This window comes from Gopherus evgoodei, chromosome 1 (genome assembly GCF_007399415.2).
Source record: "Gopherus evgoodei ecotype Sinaloan lineage chromosome 1, rGopEvg1_v1.p, whole genome shotgun sequence".
Taxonomy (NCBI): domain Eukaryota; kingdom Metazoa; phylum Chordata; order Testudines; family Testudinidae; genus Gopherus; species Gopherus evgoodei.
In genome coordinates this window covers 367,259,705-367,285,515 of record NC_044322.1, presented here as the reverse complement: position 1 = coordinate 367,285,515, position 25,811 = coordinate 367,259,705, and the positions used below count along the sequence as shown (strand labels likewise).

Genomic DNA, 25,811 nt, shown 5'->3' with positions numbered 1-25,811 from the left:
TCTTTACAGGAGATTTCAGATACTGCCAAGAAAGCAGGAATGGCTCAACACCAAGGAAACATGGAGTGCCCCATGGCTGAGCTCATGGAGCTGGGGAAGGCAGCATTAACGGTAATGGAAAAAAATAACATCACTGATGTGCCCAGGAAACTGACAGATTACATGAGCTGTGACCAAAAGAGCTAATGCAATCCTTGGATGCCTGAACAGGGGAATCTCGAGTAGGAGCGGAGAGGTTATTTTATCTCTGTATTTGCACACTGGTGTGACCACTGCCGGGATCCTGTGCCCGGTTCTGGTGTCAAAATTCAAGAAAGATGCTGAGAAATTGGAGAGGGATCAGAAAAGAGCCACGAGAAGGACTTAAGGATTGGAAAACCTGCCTGCGTGTGACAAGTTTAAGGAGCTCAATCTATTCATCTTAACAAAGAGAAGGTTCAGGGATGACTTGATCAGTCTAAGTAGCTACCTGGGGAACAAGTATTTGACCCTGGGCTCTCCAGTCTAGCAGAGGAAGCTCTAACATGATCCAATGTCTGGAAGCTGAAGCCAGACAAATTCGGACTAGAGAAGGTGTAAATTTATTTATTTATTGGTTAAACAGTGAGTAATTAACCATGGGAACGATACACCAAGGATCATGATGGATTCTCCATCACTGGCAATTTTTAAAATCAAGATTGGATATTTTTCTAAAATCTGCTCTAGGAATTATTTGGGGAAATTCTCTGGCCTGTGTCAGACGAGATGATCACAATGGCCCCTTCAGGCCCAAGAATCTATACTTAGCTCATTGATTATTTTGCAATCTTCTCATCTGACCTGCATCACAGGGGCCAGAGAACCTCACCTCACCCAGGGATTTTTGACATTTCTAGGATTTTTTAATCAAGCCCGTGTGTGTGTGTGTGTGTGTGTGTGTGTGTGTGTGTGTGTGTGTGTGTGTGTGTGTGTGTGTGTGTGTGTGTGTGTGTGTGTGTGTGTGTGTGTGTGTGTGTGTGTGTGTGTGTGTGTGTGTGTGTGTGTGTGTGTGTGTGAGAGAGAGAGAGAGAGAGAGAGAGTCTTGATTTAAAGAAGGTACCACGTCCCTAGGTCAATTGATCCAAGAGTTAATAACTAGAAGACACCTGATGTGCTAGTTAGTGAGGAGAAAATTGGTCCTCAGCTTATGGAAGTTCCCTAAAGCCACACGCCCAGAGAAGTACAGTGAAGTTCCACCCTCTAGCAAGATGCACTTGACCAGGCCACGGCATAACACAGCAAAGGGACATAGCAACTGTTATGTTCATGTCACGTGTTTCGGTAGCTGAGCAGGAGGGATTTGTAAAGTTGCTTATCTGTCAAACACAAACAACTGGAAAGAAGTGGTGATGCTGGAAGCAAGGTGCACAGCAGCAGAGGAGAGGGAGTCACAAAGGTGTGTTTCTGAAGATACTGGGTATCGAGGTACATCCCTGGGCAGAGGAGATGAAGGAGGAGAACAAACCAGTGAGGGAGGGGAAGGTGTCTAAACCAGGAAAGGAAGAAGGAAGACCAATGAGGATTACCAGCACCTTTGGCTTTGGAGCAGCCCTGAGACAGCTCTGCCCGTTAGCTAACCCCACAGGGAATAAGGAGACAGGGGACATGTCCCTGCATTGAGACACAGATGGGGAAAAAAAGAGCTGTGGTCTGGGCATGAAACCTCCAGCATCAGTGAGTGGCATGCTTCCCACAGCTGAACATGCCCACACACTCACCCCTGCTGCAGAGGCCCTGAACTGCTCCCTGCTCCCCTTCACTGCAATTCTGAGGGGACATCAGATCCGCCTGGAGGCAGAGAATGGATTCCGTGGGAAGCAGAAGCTCCCAGACTAAGCATTTTGATTTCTAATTACAAGAGAGCACCTATTACAAATAGGCTTAGGTGTCCCGACATCAACCACAATCTAGCCCCCCGTACAAAAGACTAAGCATTTTGATTTCTAATTACAAGAGAGCACCTCCATTACAAATAGGCTTAGGTGTCCCGACATCAACCACAATCTAGCCCCCCGTACAAAAGACTAAGCATTTTGATTTCTAATTACAAGAGAGCACCTCCATTACAAATAGGCTTAGGTGTCCCGACATCAACCACAATCTAGCCCACCGTACAAAAGACGGTTACTCACCTTTGTAACTGTTGTTCTTCGAGATGTGTTGCTCATATCCATTCCAGGTAGGTGTACGCACCGCGCATGCACGTCTGCCGGAAACTTTTTACCCTAGCAACTCCAGTGGGCCGGCAGGTCGCCCCCTAGAGTGGCACCAGATATATACCCCTGCCGGCCCGCCTGCTCCTCAGTTCCTTCTTGCCGGCTACTCCGACAGTGGGGTGGGAGGGCGGGTGTGGAATGGATATGAGCAACACATCTCGAAGAACAACAGTTACAAAGGTGAGTAACCGTCTTTTCTTCAAGTGATTGCTCATATCCATTCCAGGTAGGTGATTCCCAAGCCTTACCTAGGCGGTGGGGTCGGAGTGAGAGGTCGCGGCCTGGAGTACTGCAGAGCCAAAGGCCGCATCATCTCTGGACTGCTGCACCAGGGCGTAATGGGAAGCGAATGTGTGGACCGATGACCAGGTCGCCGCCCTACAAATCTCTTGGATTGGCACGCGGGCAAGGAAAGCCAGCGATGATGCTTGTGCTCTGGTGGAGTGAGCAGTCACACGGCCTGTCGGAAAGTGGGCCAGGTCGTAGCAGGTCCTGATGCAGCAGGTAACCCAGGAAGATAACCTCTGAGAGGAAATCGGCAGCCCCTTGACCCGGTCCGCTACTGCCACAAATAACTGGGGGGACTTGCGGAAGGGTTTGGTCCTGTCCACATAAAATGCTAGCGCCCGACGGACATCTAGCGCACCTTGAGGAGAACCCTGTGTATCAGCGGAACGGGAGGGAATGCGTAACACAGGTGGGCTATCCATGGGATCAGGAATGCATCTGCCAGAGACCCTGGTTCCCGACCCTGGAAGGAGCAGAATGCTCGACACTTCCTGTTCTGCCTGGACGCGAAGAGGTCCATCCAGGGACGACCCCACCTCTGGAAGAGTGAGAGGGCGCCGTCCGGACGGAGGGACCACTTGTGCGAACGGAAGGATCTGCTCAGCCGATCCGCTAGAGTGTTCCGCACTCCCGGGAGATAGGAGGCAGAAAGGTGAACCGAATGGGCTATGCAAAACTCAAAGAGGCGCATTGCCTCGAGACACAGGGGAGAGTACCTGGTGCTGCCCTGCTTGTTGATGTAAAACATGGTCGTCATGTTGTCGATGAACACCGCGACACAACGACCTTGAAGGAGATGGACAAACGCTTGACAAGCAAGGCGGACCGCTCTCAACTCTCGTATGTTGATATGGAGGTTGATCTCTTGAGGTGTCCACAAGCCCTGAGTTCTCTGGGTGCCGCAGTGTGCCCCCCAGCCCAGATCTGAGGCGTCTGTGGTCAGGGATGCCGAGGATTGGGGCGGATGGAACGGGAGCCCCGCACAGACTACGGACTGGTCCAGCCACCAGCGAAGGGAGTCCAGCACCCTCTGAGGAACAGTGACGACTGTGTCCAACGAATGTCTGGCCGGCCGATACTGCGCGATGAGCCATGACTGAAGAGGCCTCATGCGGAGTCGGGCATATGCCGTTACGAAGGTACAGGCTGCCATGTGGCCTAGAAGGGCCAGACATGTTCGTAGAGAGGTCAGCGGGGCCGCCTGCAAGCGCAGAATGATGGCCGACAGCAACTGGAACCTGGGCAAGGGTAGCAAGGCCCTGGCCAGGGTAGAGTCCAGAACGGCCCCGATGAACTCTATCCGCTGTGTGGGGAGCAGAGTAGACTTGTCCACATTGATGACGAGGCCCAAGGCAGCAAAGAGGGTGCTGATCCTGTCGACATGGTCGCGGACCTGCAGCTCCGATGTGCCTCGGATCAGTCAGTCGTCCAGGTAGGGGAATACGTGAATGCGGCAACGTCGAAGGTATGCGACGACGACTGCCATGCATTTTGTAAACACCCCCGGGGCTGTAGAGAGGCCAAACGGAAGGACCGCAAATTGATAATGTTGGCGGTCGACCACAAAGCGGAGGAAACGTCTGTGTTGGGGGGCAATAGAGATGTGAAAGTAAGCGTCCTGCATGTCGAGGGCAGCGTACCAGTCTCCGGGATCCAGGGATGGGATGATGGTTCCAAGGGATACCATACGGAACTTCTACTTCACGATATACTTGTTGAGTTCCCGCAGGTCGAGGATGGGCCTGAGGCCGCCCTTGGATTTGGGGATTAGAAAGTAGTGGGAATAAAACCCCTTGCCCTTCTCGTTTTCCAGAACCGCCTCTATGGCTCCCTTGACAAGGAGCACGTGCACCTCCTGACGGAGGAATTGCTCGTGAGAGGGGTCCCTGAAGAGGGACGGGATGGTGGGTGGGAGGGGGGGGCGAAGAAAACTGCAGGCGATAACCGGCCTGCACTGTACGCAAGACCCAACGGTCTGACGTTATTCGGGTCCATGCCGGGAGGAAAAAAGAAAGACGATTGGAAAACTGCGGGGAGGGATCCGGAGGGGAAACTGGTACTGCGCCCTCGGGCACACCTTCAAAATGAAGGCTTAGGCCCTGGAGGGGCCTTGGCGGAGCCTTGGTTCTGCCCCGTCTGGCCACCGGACTGCCTGCGGCGGTTGTTCCTGCCGCGGCGCCTAGAGAGGTCCTGCCGCCGGCGGAACTGAGGTTACGGCCGCCGCTGCTGCTGCTGGTTTTGCTGCCGGAATGGCCTGCGCTGTGTCGCAGGCGTATGCATTCCCAGCGACCGTATTATGACCCTGTTGTCCTTGAGGTCTTTTAGTCTAGGGTCTGTTTTATCAGAAAACAGGCCCTGGCCTTCAAAGGGGAGGTCCTGGATTGTATGTTGGAGCTCCGGTGGAAGGCCAGAGACCTGCAGCCAAGAAATTCGGCGCATCGTGAGCCCCGAGGCCAGGGTCCGAGCGGCCGAGTCAGCAGCATCAAGGGAGGCCTGTAGCGATGTTCTTGCTACTTTCTTGCCCTCGTCCAGGATGGTGGAAAACTCCTGGCGGGCGTCCTGAGGCAAGAGCTCTGCGAACTTCCCTGCCGCTACCCACGAGTTGAAGGAGTAGCGGCTGAGGAGGGCCTGCTGGTTTGAGACCCTGAGCTGTAGCGCCCTCGCCGAATAGACCTTGCGGCCTAGGAGGTCCATTCGTCTCGCCTCCTTCGACTTGGGCGCTGGGGCCTCTTGCCCGTGGCGCTCCCTGTCGTTCACCGACTGGACCACCAACGAGCAGGGTGTCGGATGAACGTATAGGTATTCATAGCCCTTCGAGGGGGCCATGTACTTTCGTTCCACCCCTCGAGCGGTCGGAGGGATGGAGGCCGGTGACTGCCAGATGTTAGTGGCGTTGGCCTGGATTGTCTTTATAAAGGGCAGGGCCACTCTGTTGGGCGCATCGGCGGAAAGGATGCTCACCACCGGGTCCTCAATTTCAGACACCTCCTCCGCTTGCAAGTCCAGGTTCTGTGCCACCCGGCGGCGGAGGTCTTGGTGTGCCCTAAGATCCAGCGGGGGAGGACTGGAGGACGAGGTACCAGCCACTGCCTCATCCAGAGAAGAGGACGAGGAAACCCCCTGCAACAAAGTGTCCACGGGGGGTTCCCTGTAGGGCTGCATCTCCGTCTCTGGAGGGAGCTCTGGGTCCCGGTGACTGGACCTGCCATCTGCTTCAGGGGAGTGAGGGGGTCTAGATACCGTCGCCTCCGATGGTCTGCGTTCCCCCGTATGGCGGGGGGTAATGTGTTGCAGACCCTGGGCTTGGGAATACGCCCATGGGGTCCAAAACCCCCACTGTTGAGGCCCTCGCTCTTGTCGTGGAGGGTCCTGGAACAGGGCCGAGTGTCTGTCCTGGCCCATGGCATAGGTGCTGTCAGTCTGGGAAGAGACTGATGGCTCCCTAGAGGGCCACGGAGGCACTGAGCCTGATTGATATGCGACTCTGCGCACCGAGACCGATGCTCCCCTCGGTGCCGAGGCTCGGTGCCGCGACCCACATCGGTGCCGGGATCGGGAACGGCGTGATGACCAGTGCCGGGATCGGGAGCGATGTCGGTGCCGGGAGCGGGACCGCGACCTTCGATGAGCGCGGTGCCGGGACGGCAGCGGAGACCGGGACCTGCCACCGGCGCGGTGCCGGGAGGTCGACCGGGATCGGGACCTACCACCGGTTCGGTGCCGGGAGGTCGACCGAGGAGCCGAACGCCGAGGTGAACGGCTCCTGGAGTCTCGGTGCCGGTGGTGAGAGGAGCCCGACCGGGACCGTACAGATGGCGATCGGTGCCGCGAGTACGACCGGTACCGCCTGGGAGAACGGTGCCGGGACTCTGAGCAGCGCCCCGAGCGCAAGCGTTCATGCCTCCGGGGTGATCGGTGCCGGGACTTGGGAGACAGTGCTCGAAGCATCGGTTTACCCCTGGAGGTTACCCGTCCCGGGGGTGCCGGCTGAGGCTGCGATGGCTCCGTCATTGCGATCAAGTCCCGAGCCGAGGCAAAGGTCTCCGGCGTAGACAGTACCCGTAGCTCGACCCCTGATCTTAAGGGGGAGCTAGGAGGGGCTGGACTCGACGGACCTTCCGGGCCCGGAGTCGACAGCAGCCCTGCAGGTGGTGCCGCGGCCAGGGTAGGTGCCGGGCGCTCCACTCGGGCCTGCCTCGATGGTGTTGCAGACGCCGAGGGACGTGAGTCTGCTCCCAGTGCCGGAGATGGTCGGTGCCGGGGAGTATTGCCAGTGCCGGCGTGGTCCGGTGCCGGAGTAGAACTGGCTGACTGTGCCGCCGGTGCCGGAGACAGAGCCGCTTCCATAAGGAGAGCGCGGAGTCTTTGGTCTCTCTCCTTCTTCGTGCGAGGCTTAAAGGCCTTGCAAATGCGGCACTTCTCGCTGATGTGCGATTCCCCCAGGCACTTAAGGCACGCGTCGTGGGGATCGCTCGTAGGCATCGGCTTCTTGCATGCCGAGCACTGCTTGAAGCCCGGCGAGCCAGGCATGGGCCCGGTGCCAGGTAGGACAACGGCCCACCCGCAAGCGATGTTAGACAACTATATACAAGAGTCTAACTAACTAACTACTATGCTAACAGTCTACTACTTAACTATGAACTATTTACAACTAAAAACGACGAACAAGTACAGGAGAGCTAGGGACGTGGAGGTCAGCAAGCCGCACTCCACAGTTCCAGCAACTGACACGGCGGTAAGAAGGAACTGAGGAGCGGGCGGGCCGGCAGGGGTATATATCTGCTGCCATACTGGCGCCACTCTAGGGGGCGACCTGCCGGCCCACTGGAGTTGCTAGGTTAAAATGTTTCTGGCAGACGTGCACGCGCGGCGCGTGCACCTACCTGGAATGGATATGAGCAATCACTCGAAGAAGAAAGAGCTGTTACCATTGGCTGCCGAGGCATTTCAACCCATCACAGATCTTTACATTCTGAACACTGCAGCCCTGCCAGGGAGCTCCTGCCTCCAGACGCAGCAACAAACATCTCAGCAAACCCACATACTGCACAATAACGTTCACACAAATCATCTCCCCAGTGCCAAGCCCACCTCCAGTCTAAGCTCTGCTCAATACTGGTAACCAGCCCCTTAAAGATGCAGTTATTCTGAAATCTCTCACTAACAGTCAGCTCAGATCAGGGTCCTATTAATTGCAACCCCGGATATAGAAGGACAGAGATATTCTACCAGAAGCAAACTCTGGAACAGCCAAATTCAGGAGCAAGCTCAAGCAGAAACTTTGCTGAGATGAAGGGGAATCCATCTTGTCTGAGGGCACCCCGGCACCCACACAATCTACTCACTCCAAGATGAGCATGTAACATTCACACCCGTCTCGCACAGGGAGCTGCTCCCAGACACATGCCCACTGGCACACACAATGTTCGCACTAATGCACTGTGCATTCTGCTCACGAGCCACATGGTGCAGAGGGGTCAGAAAGACAAGCCTTCCTGGCTTCCCCATAGCCGTTAGAGGCCGTGCAGGAATGGCAGCTAAACACGGGTTCTTCCGGCTCTGGCTGACCTAGCCGGAAGAGAAAACGGAGCTATTACCAGCAGTAAGTCTGCCACGAGCATGACTAATTCAAGAGCAACTTGAGCCAAGACTGATCTCAGGGGACTCTCTACCCCCACCCCCACCTTGCCTCCCAGCTGCATGACATAACCCATGGAAATGGTGCAGGAACGCATCCATCCAATGCTACCTTGAAGGCATGAGGAGGATGCGTTTTGGCTGGCATCATCTAATTAGATGCAGCCCATCCTTTCAAAGAGTACGTCCTGCAACCAGAGCTCCAGACCGACAGAGCCATAGACTTCCAGCCTCATGTTTCAGAGCTGCAGCCCTTAACCTCACACACAAGGAACAAAACACTGCCAGACCTGCTTCCAAAACAAACCCCAGGCTCCACTCAATGCGGGATTGAGGTGCTTTTAAGCACATAATTAAGATGGCTTCAGTATATCGTGAGCTGCCTAAGTGCCATATTTTCATGTAAACACTTTGTCTAAATTAAAAATAAGCACCCTTGTTGCTAATGAGCTCCGTGGAGACAGCAGCCAAGCCAGGGTCTCTAGCACACTCTGTCATGGGTGTAACAAGAGGACACTGGAATAGGAAACGGGCTGCTCTGAGGGAGAGGCCTCCACCCTCATAGACACACCTGTCTGGGGATCACTCTTAAAGCAGGCATTAAGCGGCGGAGCCCCAGGGCCCACACTGGAGCGTTACTGCAATATTATTAAAATGCTTTGGAGCCCATTAGCTGCGCTTGGTATTTAACATCATTCCACCTGCCCTGAAACAGGAGCTGCAGGCGCTCAGAGAAATGGGTTCAAAGGGTTTTGCCTGCTTTCATCATCGCTTCTCTATGTGCCCCGGCACCTCAGCTGGAGCTGTCTAGCAAAAGGACAATTTCTTCCAGCGACATCTTCTCCCCCAAAAACCCCCTTGGGCAGGGTTATTCTAGCTGTTCTGACGCCAAGGAAAGAATCCTACTGTGCTGCATCAAGGGGAGGCTGTCTCTACACACCAGCCCATACAGCCTGCCTGTCTTCCTTCACTCGGTACAGCACCAAGCAGTTAGCACCCTGACGACAGCAGGAACTAGGCCATGGACAGATAATCTTGCTGGACAATTCCCTTTAACACCCTATCACCATCCTTTCCAAATGCCAGTTACTGGATGAAACCTCCTTTTAGGCTCACATTGGCACAGAGATCTGGAGGTTTGAGGTCAAATTCCCTACAGCCATTTCCTGAAGGAGACAAGCAACAGACTTTTCGCCACTTAAAAAAACCCTGCAAGTCTTCTTAATATATAAACAAGTCTCTGAAATGGAAAGATGCAATTAGGCATGGAAATAGTCCTCAATGAGCTGCCTTGCTACAGAGGAAAATTGATTTATTTGACCATTTTATATGCATTTGAAAATTGCATCCTGAGCATGTGCATCGGTAGTAAAGTGCATATTATACTCTTCATTCCCCAGAACGGCTCTAAACCAGCACAGAAAAACAGGCCAGGAAAACATGGAACTAGAGGGGGATGGAAATAAGGACATTACCTGGTACCGTAGAAATAGAACACACTAACGTAACTGAGGACTGGATCCTACCACCACGCGGGGACAGAGGTGGAGGTATTCAATGTTTGCACTGTGGTGGCTCAGAGCCCCCACATGAGATCAGGCCCCTATTGCGCTAGGTGCTGTACATACACAGTAAGAAACAGTCCCTGCCCTGCAGACTATCAGCTAAACAGGCAACGCAGAGTGGGGAGGAAAAACAGAAGCACTGAGAGAACTGACTTGCCAAAAGGTCAGGCAGCAGGTCAGTGGCAGGGCTGAAAATAGAACCAGTATCTCTAGGCTGAATGCTGAATCATGTAACATTAACACTGTATGCATCTTGTCATAGAAAGCCAGGATAGCTTCCACCTTCCCAGCCACATTCAGTCGCTGGGGTGTAGATCCACGTATGCTCCGGTGACATGGAAAGGACGTGCCCTGGGACTGTAGCCCAGACCTCTCAATGTTCACTGCAGCAGATGGTTGAAAGCGAAACTCGAAGGACAGAGGAAAGTACTGCACAGCATGCAGCCAGCTACACAGGAACAGGAGGCTAGTTCTTCGCCTGTGCATTTTAAAGAACCTTAGAGCTCAAAGGGAGCTTGCTTGCTTCTGTTTAGCATTGGGGCCATTTCTTTGGCAAGAAGCCCTCTTCCCACCCCTAAAACAAAGGATAGCACTACCGTATCTCTCGCCAGCACCTTCTACTCTCAAGCGCTTATGGGGCTGGGATTCTTCACCATCCCCTAAGCACGTGCAGCAGTGTCTGGAGTGGGAAAGCACCAACAGCGGTTGTGCCAGACAGCTGGAGGAACAGGAATTCTATTCTGCTCCCTAAACTTCTCCTGGGACACAATCAGAACAAGAGGAGGATAAAGCTACTGTGAAATTGAACAGCCGCCATGGGGTGGGTTCCCCCCTCATTCCCAGGAGCAGCAGCTCCAGCAGCACAGCACCCCCCACACACACCTAACGGAGGCATCAGCTTTGTACAATGTCATGGAGAGCGCTACCCAACATATTTTCAGCACTTCTTCCAGTAGCAACTGGGTTTTCCTTGGTCTAAGCCTGCTCGGCCCATGAGGTCCCAGGAGATGGCAGCTCTAGCCAGCTGGTCTGCAGGTTGCTCCAACAAGCAATTTCTAAATCTTGATCCAGGTTCTTACCTTCTTTCCGATGAGCTTCTTCCGCAGGAACTCCCGAGCCTCAAACATGTATGGAATGTCATAGAGTGGGCGCAGCTTCCGGTTCTTGTCCTGCAATGAAGAGGAAAACCCAAATAAGCTTGGGAGCAGCAAAAAGCGAAGGTGCAGCCAGCCAGCGCACTGCACAGGAGGCCCTCAGCAGCAGAAGGGACTGCACTCAAGCAGCAGCACAGAAAACAGGGGCTCTAGCTATTTGATCCTGGATCATAAAGGCTTGACTACACCGTGAATTTAACCAGAATAGCTACTGAGCAAGCGCTGCTCCAGAATAAGCTCCCCATGTGGACACGTGATTCTGGAATAATTACTGCACTTCCAAAGTGGAGCAGTTATGGAATAAACTGATGGTATTCCAGAGCAGAGCGTGTCTACACAGGGAGCTATTCTGGGCAACTTTATCATGTAGACAAGTCCCAAGAAGCAGATCTGAAGGATCACAATTTACCCTCATCCTCTCTTCACCCCTCCAAGCCAGCACAGGACTGTCCCCAGCAGCACTTCTTCCACTTTAGCATTACAGTTTCCCATGCAAACAGAGACCTTCCACACCCACCACGAGACTGCTCCTCAGCCTGGGCTCTCATCATCAGGAGGTTATTCTTGATACTCAGCCTCCATTTGCCTTTACTCCGTTTTGTCCAATTCCAGCCCCTCTTGCCCCGGGGGGCTTACCCCTGCAGATCACATGACCAGCCGCAGCCTTCAATCATTGCTTAGCCAGACTGGTGGCTGGTAGCCTCCTCATTAACAGGTCTGCTCCCACAGGGACACGAGCCTCCCATTTCACACACACAGATACAGTGCCCATTGCTGGTCAACGCTCCAAGACCCTGCAAGAGGCACTTCCGCGTGGATGCACAGCGCAAGAGGCTAGAACAGGGATGAACGGCAATGCACTGTGACACCATCTGAAGCCCCCAGCCCACCAAAGCCCCATCAGTCCTGGCAGCTAAGCAGGGGTCACCCTTCAGCCTGTACCCACATCAGACTCCGATTCCAGCACTAGTAGACTCAGAGCTCCTTGCCTTTTGGAGCAGCCTCTCAACAGAACGGCAGGTTCGACTGGTTTCTCAGGAGAACACAACAGCAGCTCAACGATTAAAAGGGTGGGGGGGGCCAGTTTTATCGCAGGAACCCACTGAATTGTGCAAATTTTCACACTTATCTGCAAGGCTGGAGCGCACTGCATCCAGGCTTTACAGCCCGGCATGTCTCAGCTCCAGATTACACAGCACCCCAAGCATCTCCTACGGGGGGCAGGAGAGGGGAAGGAATCAGAAGGCCTCTCATTAAGAAGCCTTTGCACACAGCACCTTCGTTCCCACCCATACTGTTTTCACCTCCCCACCAAAAAGGGCTCCTTAATTAAGGTAACCTGGCAAGTCAGTGCATGTCCTCCACTCACACAGGCTCGGGTGGAAAAGTTGCTCATTAGGCAAGCTCATTATCGGCTAGTGATTAATAGCACTCCTGGGACGCGACACCAATGAAAAGGAATTGCAGGGCATCTCACTGCATACCAGTTACCGCTGTCTACCAGCTGCTTAAGGCATCTTGTGGTGATAAAGACCCTTCAAAGAGCAAGAGGAAAAAAAGTTTCCAGCCAAAATAGCTGCCACGCAGTCAGAGCTGGGGGGACAACAGGGAGTTCAAACTAAGTTAGTTAAGGGGAAAGCTAGAAATCTGAATGCAAATGCATCAGCAAGGCTAGTAAGCAGTGAATGGCTGGGAGGCACTATTAACGCCCCCTTGCAGCTGGACCTGGAGAAGTTCAGGGAGTGAATGAAAGTCCATCAACTTTCCTAAATCTTTGCTGTGAGCGCTACTCCCACACACTCATCTCAGCTCCCAGTGGGCAAAACCTCCACTGGCAGAACCCCACCAACACCGAGTCACGGGCAGGCTCAGAAGCCAGGGTCAGGGAAAGTGCACGGTCCTCAGTTCTAGAGGGGGTCTCCCCCTTCGACCCAAAGCTTAAAGCCAGCTGGTGGGGACATTTGCATTGGAACTGCCCACACCAGTCACCTTAAGGCTAGAAGGGACCATTATGATCATCTAGTCAGAGGAAGAGGGGTCCAGTCTCTGCTCCACCCCAGACTTCCTGGGACCCGTCAGGCAAGTCACTGTGTGCCCCGAGCCTCAGTGACCACGTGGAGAGCGGGGTAAGAGCGTGGCGCTATCTCACAGGGGTGTTGAGAGGATAAATACAGTACAGAGTGTGATGCGTCAGATGTGACAGCGATGGGTCAGACAACCTGACAGGCCACGGAGACCTCGGTCCGCCATGCTGATCACTACCATCTCTTTGTACTCCCATCTGTATTTATCCATTGCCTCATCTTAGGTGAACTGTGAGCTTTGTGGGGCTGTCTGTCCTCAGCCCCTAGCACAATGGGGTCCTGCCCATGACTGGGGCGCTGAGGTGCTATGGTAATATCAATAAAAATAAAGCTTTTCTGATCTACCTAGCACAGGCTAAAGAATCGCACCCAGGAATTGCTGCAGGAGGAAGGATTACTGGGGGTTCAAGACCAGAGCTGTGCATAGGAGGGCCCAATACTACCCACAAGCACCAGAATCACCTGGAAACATTAATGGGTAAACCAGCAGTTCTCAAACTTGATCACTTCCTGTTAGGTTCACTCCCTCTGGGGCACCTGGCATTGGCCACTGTTGGCAGACAGGATACTGGGCTGGATGGACCTTTGGTCTGACCCAGTACAGTCGTTCTTTTGGAGGTCAGCACAAGCTCCACCCTGACCCAGGGTGACAGGGCTCATGCTGCTGCCCCATGTCCCGTCCCATCCCCGCCACATGGGACAACAGGGCTCAGGCTCTCCCCCCCCCACATGCCATGTGGCAACTCTGTTGTCGGGGGGGTTGTGGTGCAACTCAGTTTGAGAACCCTGGGGTAAACCAGTGCAGCTCCCTATTACAGCCATTAGAGCTCCTTAGCTTCAGTCTGCTCAGGACTTGATCCCTGCTGCAGGCTTCCCCTTACACTCAGAATTGTGGCTACTTTGCAGCAGAAATTTGTCTAAGACAATGTAAGCGAACAGGTGCCGTTTGGGAGGCTGGAGCCTGCCCACTGCTCCCAGCCCACGGCTTGGAGTTACAGCAAACCTCCAACTCGATAGAAAAGAACTATTACACTGTCTATTTCATCCTAGAACATACAACCCTGACACAGGCCTCTGACCTCCCTAAGTCTGCAATCTACAGCGGATGCTGGCTCATTAACAAGGATTTTCTGTTGCAGCCTAAGGAATTGACATTAAACACCAGAGAATGTCTCACCCAACAGAAGATGCAACCCCAAGAGCAAAATCTTTAGGATCTGAGCCTCTCAACGACTGGCTCAGCACCTGCTGAGGAAAATCAAATGCACGGACAGAAACAGGCCAAAGTAGAAACAGAGGCAGAGGTTGAAACAAGAGTCAAAGAAATGAGGAGTTACTTGGTCGATCCAGTTGTGCACGCAGCTCACCTGTAAGACTGTGCAATCACCCTGCCCCCCATTGCTGTTGCCTGCCACTCTCACTTGTCTCTGGGTTCCAGCCCCCAGCGTCACACTCATGGCAGGTAAGGCAGCGTCCTGGGCTCTGGGATTCATGGAGTGGAGTTGCTCCCTATGACAATGATAACAGGCGCTACAGGAGTGAGTTTAATGCATTCTATCTAGGAACGAAGGGCAGAGACTAGGTGGTCACCTGTAACCAATGCAGGCTGGGAACGGTCTCTAGCAGCTGCAAATCTGAGCTCTTGGGTTTTATTCCTAACTCCACCACAACCTTGGACCAGCCACTTCTCTCACTGGGTCCCCAGAGCCCAGAATTAAAGTCTTATGTGATTCCAGCCACCAGAACTTGTACTTAAAGTCTCAGTACAAGAGAGTTACCCGCTCTCCTGGGCTCTCTTGGGGGAAAGGTGGGAGGGAAGGAGGATGAGTAGATGGCAGCAGTGTAGGCGGAGCCTCAGTTTCTTGGGGGGCGGGGGGACCATAAGGGGGAATCTAGAAGGGTTTTCGTCTATGAGCATTGGTCCAGTTTGCCATCATGTGGTTTTATTTCTCCACACTGTATGCAGGTCCAGGCCATGGGATGGACACATTGCAGCACGTCTAACAGCAGCACTATGCTGCTGGACTAGCCCATCTCTCGGCACTCTGGGGTCCACCAGGCACTGGCTGGGCTGCAGCGGGGGGGGAGTAGCAGCATTTAGGCCTCATGCTGCAGGGTCTGAGTAGGAGCTCCAGTGTGGGACAGGCATCTCCGGGTCCTCACATGGGCCAGTGTTCAGAGCAGCAGCCAACTGCGGAACATCAGCCATGTCCAGCCCTCAGCTGGGGTGGGAGGATCGGACCCTCGAATTAAAGAAGTCTTATGTGATTCCAGCCACCAGAAGCAGCCTGGTAATGGGGTAACTCCAGAAGAGTCCGCACCCCCTTAATCAGCTGTGGTTTGTGTCATAACATTCTTTCCCAGATCTGGACCTTAGCGTCCAAAATATGGGTGTTAGCATGAAAACCTCCAAGCTTAGTTACCAGCTTGGACCTGGTATCGCTGCCACCAGCTAGGAATTATACAGTGCCTAGCTTACTGTGGTTTCCCCAAAACCTTCCCTGGGGGACCCCCAGGCTCAGATGCCTTGAGTCTTATAACAAAGGGAAATAACCCCCTCCCCTTGTTTCCTTGTTACTTCCTCCCAGGCTCCCCTCCCTGGACGGCCCTAGGAGATTCCCTGCTTCCAGTCCTGGAAACACAAGTACCGAGAGATCTAACCTCTCTCCCCCCTCACCCAGAGGGTATGCAAAGTCAGGCTTAGTAAATCTAACACAAAGAGATTTCCCCCCCGACTTCTTTCTCCCACCAATTCCCTGGTGAGCTGCAGACTCAATTCCCTGGAGTCCCCACTAAAGAAAAACTCCAACAGGTCTTAAAGAAAGCTTTATATAAAAAGAATGAAAAAGGACATAAAATGGTCTCTGTAATAAGGTGACAATATACAGGGTCAATTGCTTAAGAAAAAAAAGTGAATAAACAGCCTTATTCCAAAAGAATACAATTTAAAACATTCCAGCAACTACACACATGTAAATACAAAAAAAACAATATAAACCCATTGTCTTACTATCCTTGTACTTACAACTTGGAAACAGAAGATTAGAAAGATCACTCTCAGAGACGAGAAAAGGAACAGACCAAGAACAAAGGACTCACACCCAAAACTTCCCTCCACACAGATTTGAAAAAGTCTTGTTTCCTGATTGGTCCTCTGGTCAGGTGTTTGGTTCCCTGTGTTAACCTTTTACAGGTAAAAGAACATTAACCCTTAGCTATCTGTTTATGACAGTTTGCCAACCCTAATTCTGAGCACAAGACTGGTGCAAACTGCAGGCATCCTCACTCTGCCCAAGGATGCTGCCCCAGGGCCCTCTGCACAGAGATGCCAGCACAAAGGAGGTGGGTTCTGCTGGGGAGAGGTGGGGCACGCACTGGCTGAGGGACAGATGTCTATGCCAAGGCACATCAAGTGCAGCTACTTTTTGTTTATGAAGCTATTTTCAGAGGTAGACCAGGACTTTATTGTACATGAAGATCTTACAGTGAAAACCACACTGATGTTTACAAATAGGGACATTTCATAACCCCCAGCAACCCACGACTGTGATCTACTGTGACCCAGATTCAGTTGTTCTATTGTTCTGCCCCTATGTGAGAAGGCTCTCACTTCACTCATCCTGCCGGGACAGGTCTGTTCAGGTGGATTGGCACCCGCGTGCCCCTGCAACCCAAGCTACTCCCTGTCTGCCCCCTCTGCTGGGGAAGGAAGCTGCTGCTCCTTGCCCAGGCCTCCCAATGGCACCAGCTCTGAGCGAATACAAGCTGCAGCCTTCTCACAGCGACCCAGTGCCAAGAGCTTCCCCCAGAGCTCAAGGCAACATATTGCAGGAACAATGCTCCCTCTGGCTGGCTTCCAGTCCCTTCATGGCTTGGAACATCTTCCACAGGCTGCCCAGCAGTGAGCTGCACGGCCACGCTGCATGCATACCTAGGGGTTTCCATGCTATAGAACATGGACAGGGCAGCAGGCTTCATCCCCTCGACAATACGCTGCTACTGCCTTCCCCCGACACAGACACCGTCACTTGGGCATGGGGCTGCCAAGGCTTTCGATGGGTGTCTAACTCCACCCTCAGGTCAGCAGTCCCATCAGGAGTTCGAGGCTGTAACAGAAGAGACAGGCCCCTCCTAACTTAAGTTTCAACCAGTTTGCCTGGTACTGAACAGAATTATCAGGCAGAGAGATGAACACTATTTGATGGGGAAGAGTCAACACAGCTTTTGAAAAAGGAAATGCCTCAACAATCTATTAGAATTCCTTAAGGGCGGAAGGGGGGGGTCAACAAACATGTGGCAAGGGTGACCCAGTGGATAGAGTGTACTTGGACCTTGTCAAAGGCTTTCTGAAAGTCCCACATGGAAGGCCCTTCAGCAAAGTAAGCAGTCATGGGATAAGAGGGCAGTCCTCTCATGGATCAATAACTGGTTACAAGATAGGAAACAGAGTAGGAATAAATGCTGTTTTCACAGTGGAGAGAGGTAAATAGTCAGGTCTCCCAAGGATCCGTAGTCGGACCATTACTGTTCAACGTATTCATAAATGATCTGGGAAAGGGGTGAACAGCGAGGTGGCAAAGTTTGCAGAGGATACAAAATTATTCAAGAGAGTTAAATCCAAAGCTGACTGCAAAGAGTTCCCACGGGATCTTGCTAAAATGGGTGACGGGGCAACAAAATGGTAGATGTAATTCAATGTTGATAAATGCAAAGTAATGCATACTGGAAAACAATCCCAATTATACAAAACCCATCACTTTGTATAAATTAGTTCTTACCACTCCAGAAAGATTTTGGAGTCCTCATGGCTAGTTCTCTGAAAACATCCACTCAATGTGCAGCAGCAGTCAAAAAAGCGAACAGAACGTTAGGAACCGTTAGGAAGGGAATAGATGAAAAATACCACAACTACACAAATCCATGGTACACCAGGCCTCAAATACTGCATGCAGTTCTGGTCACCCAGCTCAAAAAAAGCTATAATGGAATTGGAAAAAGTAGAGAGCAGGGCAACAAATCTGATATCGGCGTGGAACAGCTTCCACGTGGGGAGAGAGTCAGAAGATTAGGAATGTTCATTTTAGCAAAGGGACAACTGAGAGGGGATAGGAGGGAGGGAATGGCTTAGAGAACGTGTAAGGAAGGGTTATTTACCTCTTCACACAAACACAAACCAAGAGTCATCCAATGAAATTAACAGGCAGCAGGTTTAAAACAAACAGAAGGAAGGATTTCTTCACACAACAGTCAACCTGTGGAACTCGTTGCCAGGGGATGTTGTGCAGGCCAAAACCATAACTGGGTTCAAAAAGAATTAGGTAAGTTCATTGAGGATAGGTCCAGCAATAGCTATTAGCCAGGAGGGTCAGGGATGCAACCCCGTGTTGGGTATCCCTAAGCCTCTCTCTGCCAAATGCTGGGACTGGATAGCAGGGATGGATCACTCGACAAATTGTCCTGTTCTGTTCACTTCATCGGAAGCACCTGGCACTAGCCACTGACGGAAGACAGAATACAGAGCTAGACGGACCACTGGCCCAACACAGTGCAGCCATTCTTATGTTTTGTTCTTCCTCTCTTACAGGAAGGGGTAGGTCACAGCAGAGGTTCTCAAGAGCTTGTTGTGTGGTGGTGTAGTGCTTCCCCAATTAAGGCACATGGATTATATGGATAGGTAGAAAATAAAGACCACATCAGAAACCAGAGTTGTGTAGTGACATGACAACATGGCCTCCCCTTCTCCCAATGTGCAGTGGCAGAATGGCGAGAGACTGCTAGCTAGCATCGCTTCCTTCCAGCCTCATGCCACAGGCAGGAAGCAGCAGGGCAGGTCTTGAGACAGAGCAGTTTCCTCAAAGCGAGGCCACGGAGCTGAGAAAGGGGGCCTGGACTGGATGCAATGAGCACCCAACTGAGGGACAGCTCCTCTCTGGCCAGCAAGACTTCATAGCAGAGGTGACCTTTTAAACACTGGAACCCATGGCAACAGCTATTCAGAACTGCTGGCCACATTATCTGGCTGGGTGATGCAAGATATCATCCCAAAGGTCACATTTGCATTTATAGAGCTCTATCAAAGCCCCTTACAGAATACCCAAACTGAGGCCATTTTGCAGCCTGTGGAAATGCAGCCACCTCTGAGGTAGAATGCAGCAGATGTTCACTTCCTCCCCTTGGGTATCACACAGCATTGCCATGCACTTTTGGACACTGTGCTCAGTTTACAGCTGCAAGAGGGATGTAGAGTAACTGATTTGCCCATGCCAGAACTGGTTCTGACCCCAAGCCCAACACACCAACCCTTGAAGGAAGAGTCACAGGATTTGCACCGGAGGTCAAGAACTCTGGCTCACGTCTCATCCATAAGACCATTCCCGCAGCATAGGAGCATGCCCCAGCATGATTCGAGGAGTCTGTTCAGTACTGACTCGGGGAAGAGGGTCAATTACTGAAGCTCCACCATCACTTCCTGCTGGCTGTCTTTGGAGCTCTCCCAGGAACCGGCCATGCTGAGCTGGCAAGACCAAACTGAGTTACCAGGCAAGGGGAGGCAGCTAGAAAAATCCTCCCAATAGCAGCAGCTCAGAGCTGCAATTTTATATGCACATTCCCACCAGGAATCGAACCCAGCTCCCTGGGCCAGGAGGCAGCAGCTGCACAAGCAGATTTCACCTTTCCTGGTGCATCTCATTCACTCATGGTGCCCACTAAAGTGATTTTTTGACAAACGTAGTGGTTCACTGCACAGTCATGGTTACAAATATTTGCTGGTGACTTGCCAATACTTGAACAGTTCTACTGTAGCAAAAAAAAAGGGGGGGGAAGAAAAGAACCAAAGCAAATGTAGGCACGTGATATCTTTGCAGGGACTCTGCCCGTTATCTCTAGCACACAGCCTTCGATTCCATTCTGCAAAAACTCACAAAAAATTAAACCAGCATTTTCATGATCATCATGTAAAAAGGGATTCTCTTTAGAGACTGCTCTTCTACTCAATTACATCTTCAATCCCAGACAGACCATTTCAAAAATCATTTGCCACTGCTTGCGAGGATACTATTAGCTAAAAAGGAACCAAACATTAGCTTTTAACTGTATGGATTTCAGCAGCAACTGAAGTGTTTGAAGACTCAAAAGCCATTATATGAGTAGCAAGCCATGTGGTGCTCTCTCTCTCTACAAGAATTTTGCAGCTATACCAAAAAGAAGCAGCGCTGTCCTTTATGGACCTAAACGCCACAGGAAAACAGTCAGTGTTATTGAGGGAAAAACAAGCTACTCTGCTAGAAGCAACGAATGCTCCGTCACAGAGATAAGATTTCAAGAAGTTAGACTCCTGCCAGCCACCTCCCAACCCCAACACGCTGAGAATTTTGACTGCAGAGTGCTAACAAAATTCGAGCCAGCACACTGGTTGGAATCCTTGCACAGAAATCGTTGGAGGTGGCACACTCGTTCTGCCTTAGAGAAGGCTGATCAGACTGCCCAGAACACCAAGCCCAGCTGGAGACACCTCAGTCCCACTGGCACTCAACCTTGGTGCTCAAATACCACTAGAGACAAAGTGAAGGGAACACGGAGCAGAAGTGATGAAGGGGAAGGACTGACTCATTAGGAAGACAGAAGAGGGGAGAGCTCAGCTAGGCACCTAGGGAGCATCAAGTGCTGCTGAGCCACAGCATTGACAAGCAGTAAATTAAGAACAGTAACAGAAGTACATTCTGTTCCCATTCTCATGGGGTTTAGTATCTTATGATACTTAGAGGTTCTCTATTTCCCCACCACGCCCGACTTTCTTCTCAGCTTTGACCAGCAGGGAGGTTTTGCATCTGACAGACTGTTCCACAGGTAAGGACCAAGTGTAGAAAGACCTGGGCCTCCAGCTCCCCAGACTTTCAAACCCTGACAATAGCAGGGGACTCAGGACATGGAGTTGGCCCCCTTATGGGCAGGTCAGTCCACGGAGTGCACAGAGCACTGGTGCGATGCATTCTCAGCAGTGAGCCATGCTCAAAGAAAATTCCTGCATGTCAGACCAGCTGGGGTTTGATTGGTCTTATCTGTCTGGCAACAGTCCAACACCTGCTGTAGTCTGATCATTGGAGGGCAGATGCTGGGAGCAGCTAAGAGCCTGTCCAGCTCCTCCAAGCATTCCCCTCTTCCTGCTGGCATCTCTGCCACCTTGCCCAGGCTGAACCATAGCCAGGCCTACAAACAAGCGCTCCTGTTGCTCGCACCAGTGTCTGAGTCGGGGGAATGCAGCCGGCCGCCATGCCTGCAGAGCAATGGCACAAGCCTCGGCCCCGGGGCACTGAAACATAGGCAGGGCCCCGGTGAACATGCTGCAGCTCCTGGAGGGATGAGCTGGGTGTCACTGCCTCCAGCTGTGACTGGCACAAAGCAGCACAGGTCCCAGGAACAAGTACAGAGCAAGGCGGTGGCAGCAATCACAGGCTGCCAGCCGGAGGGCAGAACCTTGCTCCCTTTAAGAGACATGTCTGGGGAGGCTGGGTACATAGCCAATACAGCCAGCTGCCTTCTCCCTCATCCCTGTGAGATGGAGGGGTTTTGGCCAATAATGCTGGTGGGAGGTGTCTGCCTGATGACTGTCCAAGTCCTTTTCTGAGTAAGAGGACATCGGCCAGTAGGGTGAGGCTATTCTAACACAGCCGGGACAAAGATTTCTCTGAGGACCCCAGGCAATGCCGCTCTCAGCTATATAAGGGGAGGCCAATGGCACCGTGCATCACACCACTAGGTGAAAGTCTTGCAACATGCAGCAGGGACAGATCACCCGGGCTTGGAGCAGGAACAACCTGACCACAGGGTCACAAACCAAGAGCTTTGCTGTGGCTGCTTTATGCCACAAGGGAAGTGCAAAACTCAGCTAAGGAAGACGACAAATCTATGTCCCCAGCCAGCAGGCACCCAGGTCGAGGGCATTAGCGGGAACACAGGAAGGATGGAACTCATTTGGCTGGGCTGAAGCTGCCGCCACACCCCCCGCCCCCAGAAATAACACCAAGCGCTCAGTAGGAGCGCTCTGTGCATAGCACATTGGGGTCCAGTCTTGGACTGGAGGCTCTAGGGACTGCTTCAATACACACATCTAGTCATGAAGACCCAACATGGAAATCAGGAATAGAATGAACTTGTCCAGTGTTTGAAAGGGGCGGGGGCCAGACCGCAAACCCAGAGGACCCTGAGAAGGGCCTCTTTGCTGCCGAAGCGAGGGAACCTAAGAGAAGAATAAATTGAAAAGAATGAGATAAGGCAGGAGCAGCAGGAAATGAATCAGATGGGAGAGAGAGTGAACAAAGACGCAACAGCAATTTCATTCCACGTTTTTCCATAATGAATGAGCCTTTGATACGGTTCATTATTTCCCAAGCAGGCTGCGCCCTCTGCGCCTCTCCCTCTCCACATCCCAGGTCGCATCTCATTCGGAACTTCTGCCCAGGCCCAAGGCCTGGGGCTACTTTGGGAAAGATGAGAAAACGGAGTGGGAGTTCGGACCACAGCTGTGATGGCTACAGATGTACCTAGAAAAGCCAGCACCCCAAGACCCAGCAGGACACTACTACCTCGCCACTCCCCCCGTTGGAGCGCTAAGCGCTGGGCACTCAAGGACATGATGCTGGGGCGGGGGGGGCGGGGAGGAGGGATTAGTTCCATAGCTCCTGCTGGTGGGTTTGTCAAGGTTTTTGAGCATTTACTCACTGGGACTTCTCCCACTCTCCTCTCCTGTTAAACTGAGGAGCAGAAGACTGAGGAAGCCAATCCCATCCACATCAGTGGGCCATGGTTAAAACCAGTGACTGCCATCATGTGAGGTATCTTTTTGCTAAACCAGCTAAATCTACTACAAATATCTATGCCAGGAAACTGGCTTTTGCTTCTTACTCAAGCAGTGAATCTGATGCCACCTGCAAATGCCAGGACAAGAGAATCTAGGACAAACAATTGGTGCTTCACGTTACCTAGCTAAAGAAATGGCTCTTTCTTTTTTATGATGCTTTTAAAATAAGAAAGCAACAGTCGCTTCTGACACCACATGAAACCAGACACAAACAGGCAGGGTGAAAAGGGTCTTCAAGGAAGACGGGAGGGTTGCAGAGTCCTTTGTTCTGGAATGGCTCATCTACACAGATATTAAACTGACATGCAATTTGCTGAAAGAAAGACACTTAATGTGCAGCTCAAATGAGCAAATGAAAGCAAGGAGGAAAAAAACTAGGGTTGCCAAACAGAAACCTCGCTTTACCCCTCCAACCCCTTTCAGGCTCAGGCATAAATACAAATCTTTTGCACAGAAGGGAAAACTGCTTTCAAAAAAGACAATTTCCAAATATGAAACCAGAACTAATGGAGATCTGAATGCAGGCTCTTCTGAATGGAGAACGAGAGAGACTGTAGGAGTCTCCAAGAGAATGGCACATGCCACTCCATCCCCTTCCAGAGTTTGAGTCTGATCAACTGGATCCAAACCTGCAATTTCATAACTAACCAGCTGACCCCAAAAAAAGTTTTCTAGCAATGGAGAGGGACTCCCCGCCCCAGCTAAAGAGTCAATATATTCAGATCAGACATTTGTATTATTTGAAACACAGGCGACTAGCCAGATGAAAGCCTTCCAGTGCTGTGCACTGCCACATTTCCCACAGATCTGGAGACCAAATGAAAATCTGACTCTCTCCCTGTCTCATGCACCGCAAGCAATGCAGACAGCCCAATTCACAGGGTAAACCCTTTTGCATGAGTGGACGATATATTATGCAAGCGTTCTTCCCTCTCCTTGGAGAGAGAAGGGGCGCAGCGAGGATGTAAGCGTTTCCATTATTTAGCTGGTGCCAAAAAAATGTCCAGCCCCATGCCAGCTCTCTAGTCAAGCCACACAATAAATCCTGCAGTGCTTCAGAATTAATCTGAATTATGCTGTTGCAAGGCATGAAGTCTTCTCCCAAATGCTGCTTACTCGCCTTGCCAGCCTCGGTGCTCCAAGTTCTAAATCAGGCTACCAGTGGCACATTTTATCCTCCAAATCCAAGGGACTTTCGGGCTGTATTTAAAAATGCACTCAGTTCACCTCTTCCCGTGGTCACATTCCGGGGGCACTCTCATTTTAACCCCATGGAGCAGAGATGACTAACTTCTGTGTCACAGTCCAGCGCCATAGATCAGTGGATTACAGCAACATCCATCACCTCACTGAAACTTTGGGCAGAGCTAGTCAATGGAACAACCAATAGCCCAGACAGCCTTCTGATACAGTACACTGCTTGCATTGCAATTTCAGAGCTGCTTCGCCCCTCGCTTTCCCTTTCCACCAGCACAGGCGACCCAGGACTGCAAGGATTTAACATTGATTGTCCTGCTAGCAAGAGGGCGGAGGTCGCTATTGAGAAGCGGAGAGATTCTGTCTAATTTTAGGAGCTATTCCCCATGTTCAGTCTGTATAACAGCACAGCAAGGCTGCTGGCAGCTATTGAGAACTGGGAGGCAGAGGTCAGGAGATTGGCACTTTCACACCTAGGCACAGCAGACTGTCCCCAGTATTCCACTTTTGGGAACGCATGCGCTGATTCTTTCCACAGGATCCCACTGCCCAGCACACAGCCCCAGATATGGCCAAACGGAAAAGAAAACACAAACACTCATTTACTGATAGCCCCTTGGTGCCAAATATTTTTTTAATGTATACCGTGGCCTCTGTGTGCATCATGCACTACAGCAGACCCTGCCGTGAACATTTTATAGCCAGGTTGCCCCTGCTTTTCAGTCAATCCCAATGGGTTTCCAACTCGCCATTTCAAGTTTTTATGAGGACGAAATGTCCTCAGGGCATTTTTTATTTTTGGCCAAGAAAAATGAATAAGTGACATTTTGCCAGAAGCAGACACTACTGACAGTGTCACATCATAAGGCAGCAAGGTCCAGTGGACAGAGTCAGGAAACTGGGGTCTAGTGCATAGATTGCACCACTGCTGTACCGTGCTGAGCATGTCGTAAGCATTCAGCCAACTCTGAACGTTCTTTGCACAGCACACAGTTAACCTGTGGAACTCCTTGCCTGAGGAGGTTCTGAAGGCTAGGACTATAACAGGGTTTAAAAGAGAACTGGATAAACTCATGGAGATTAAGTCCATTAATGACTATTAGCCAGGATGGGTAAGGAATGGTGTCCCTAGCCTCTGTTAGAAAGAGGGTGGTGATGGACAGCAAGAGAGATCACTTGATCATTACCTGGTAAGTTTACTCCCTCTGGGGCACCTGGCATTGACCACTGTTGGAAGACAGGATACTGGGCTGGATGGATCTTTGGGTCTGACCCAGTAGGGCCATTCTTGTTCTAAAATCCCTTCTAGCCCATTGTGCATAGAGTGCAGCCTCTGTGATCGCACGCCTATCAGAGGCACCAGATCAAGGGTCTGCATCACCACAGAGCATGCTGCAGCAAGGTAACCCTTTTCAGAGCCTCCAGAGAGGCCAGTCCTGTATTTCACCGACTCCCTCAGCTTTGGGGCTTTACATCAGACTAAGCACCTGGAGATCATTTGTAATTTCATAGCAGCCTGCACTGCATGAGACCCTGCAGCTTCTCCAGAGCCTCAAAACATGCAGCACAGAATTAATGCTGATGCTTCCCACCACATCTCTCTAGTTTATTGCACCAAGCCCATCGGACGTCCTGCTCTGAAGAGCACATGGCTGTATCAAAGACCATCCCCCCTCGAAACCAAAGCTAAATACGTTTCTTTTTTGCTGGCTGCTGTCTAGGTACAGGAAGCACAGAGCAGGTCACCAACCCCTCCTACTGCTTCAGTTGAAGCTTTCCACTTCGCTGTA

The 25,811-nt window shown here is 51.7% G+C and overlaps 1 protein-coding gene across 1 annotated transcript in view; it reads right to left on the bottom strand.

The window, feature by feature from the left end:
- The window catches only part of SND1 (staphylococcal nuclease and tudor domain containing 1), a 545,960-nt gene that overhangs the window by 346,460 nt on the left and 173,689 nt on the right, over nt 1-25,811 (bottom strand). Inside the window, exon 11 of the mRNA XM_030538672.1 lies at nt 10,807-10,896. Within this exon, the coding sequence (XP_030394532.1) occupies nt 10,807-10,896 (90 nt within the window). The remainder of the gene's footprint in view (nt 1-10,806; nt 10,897-25,811) is intronic.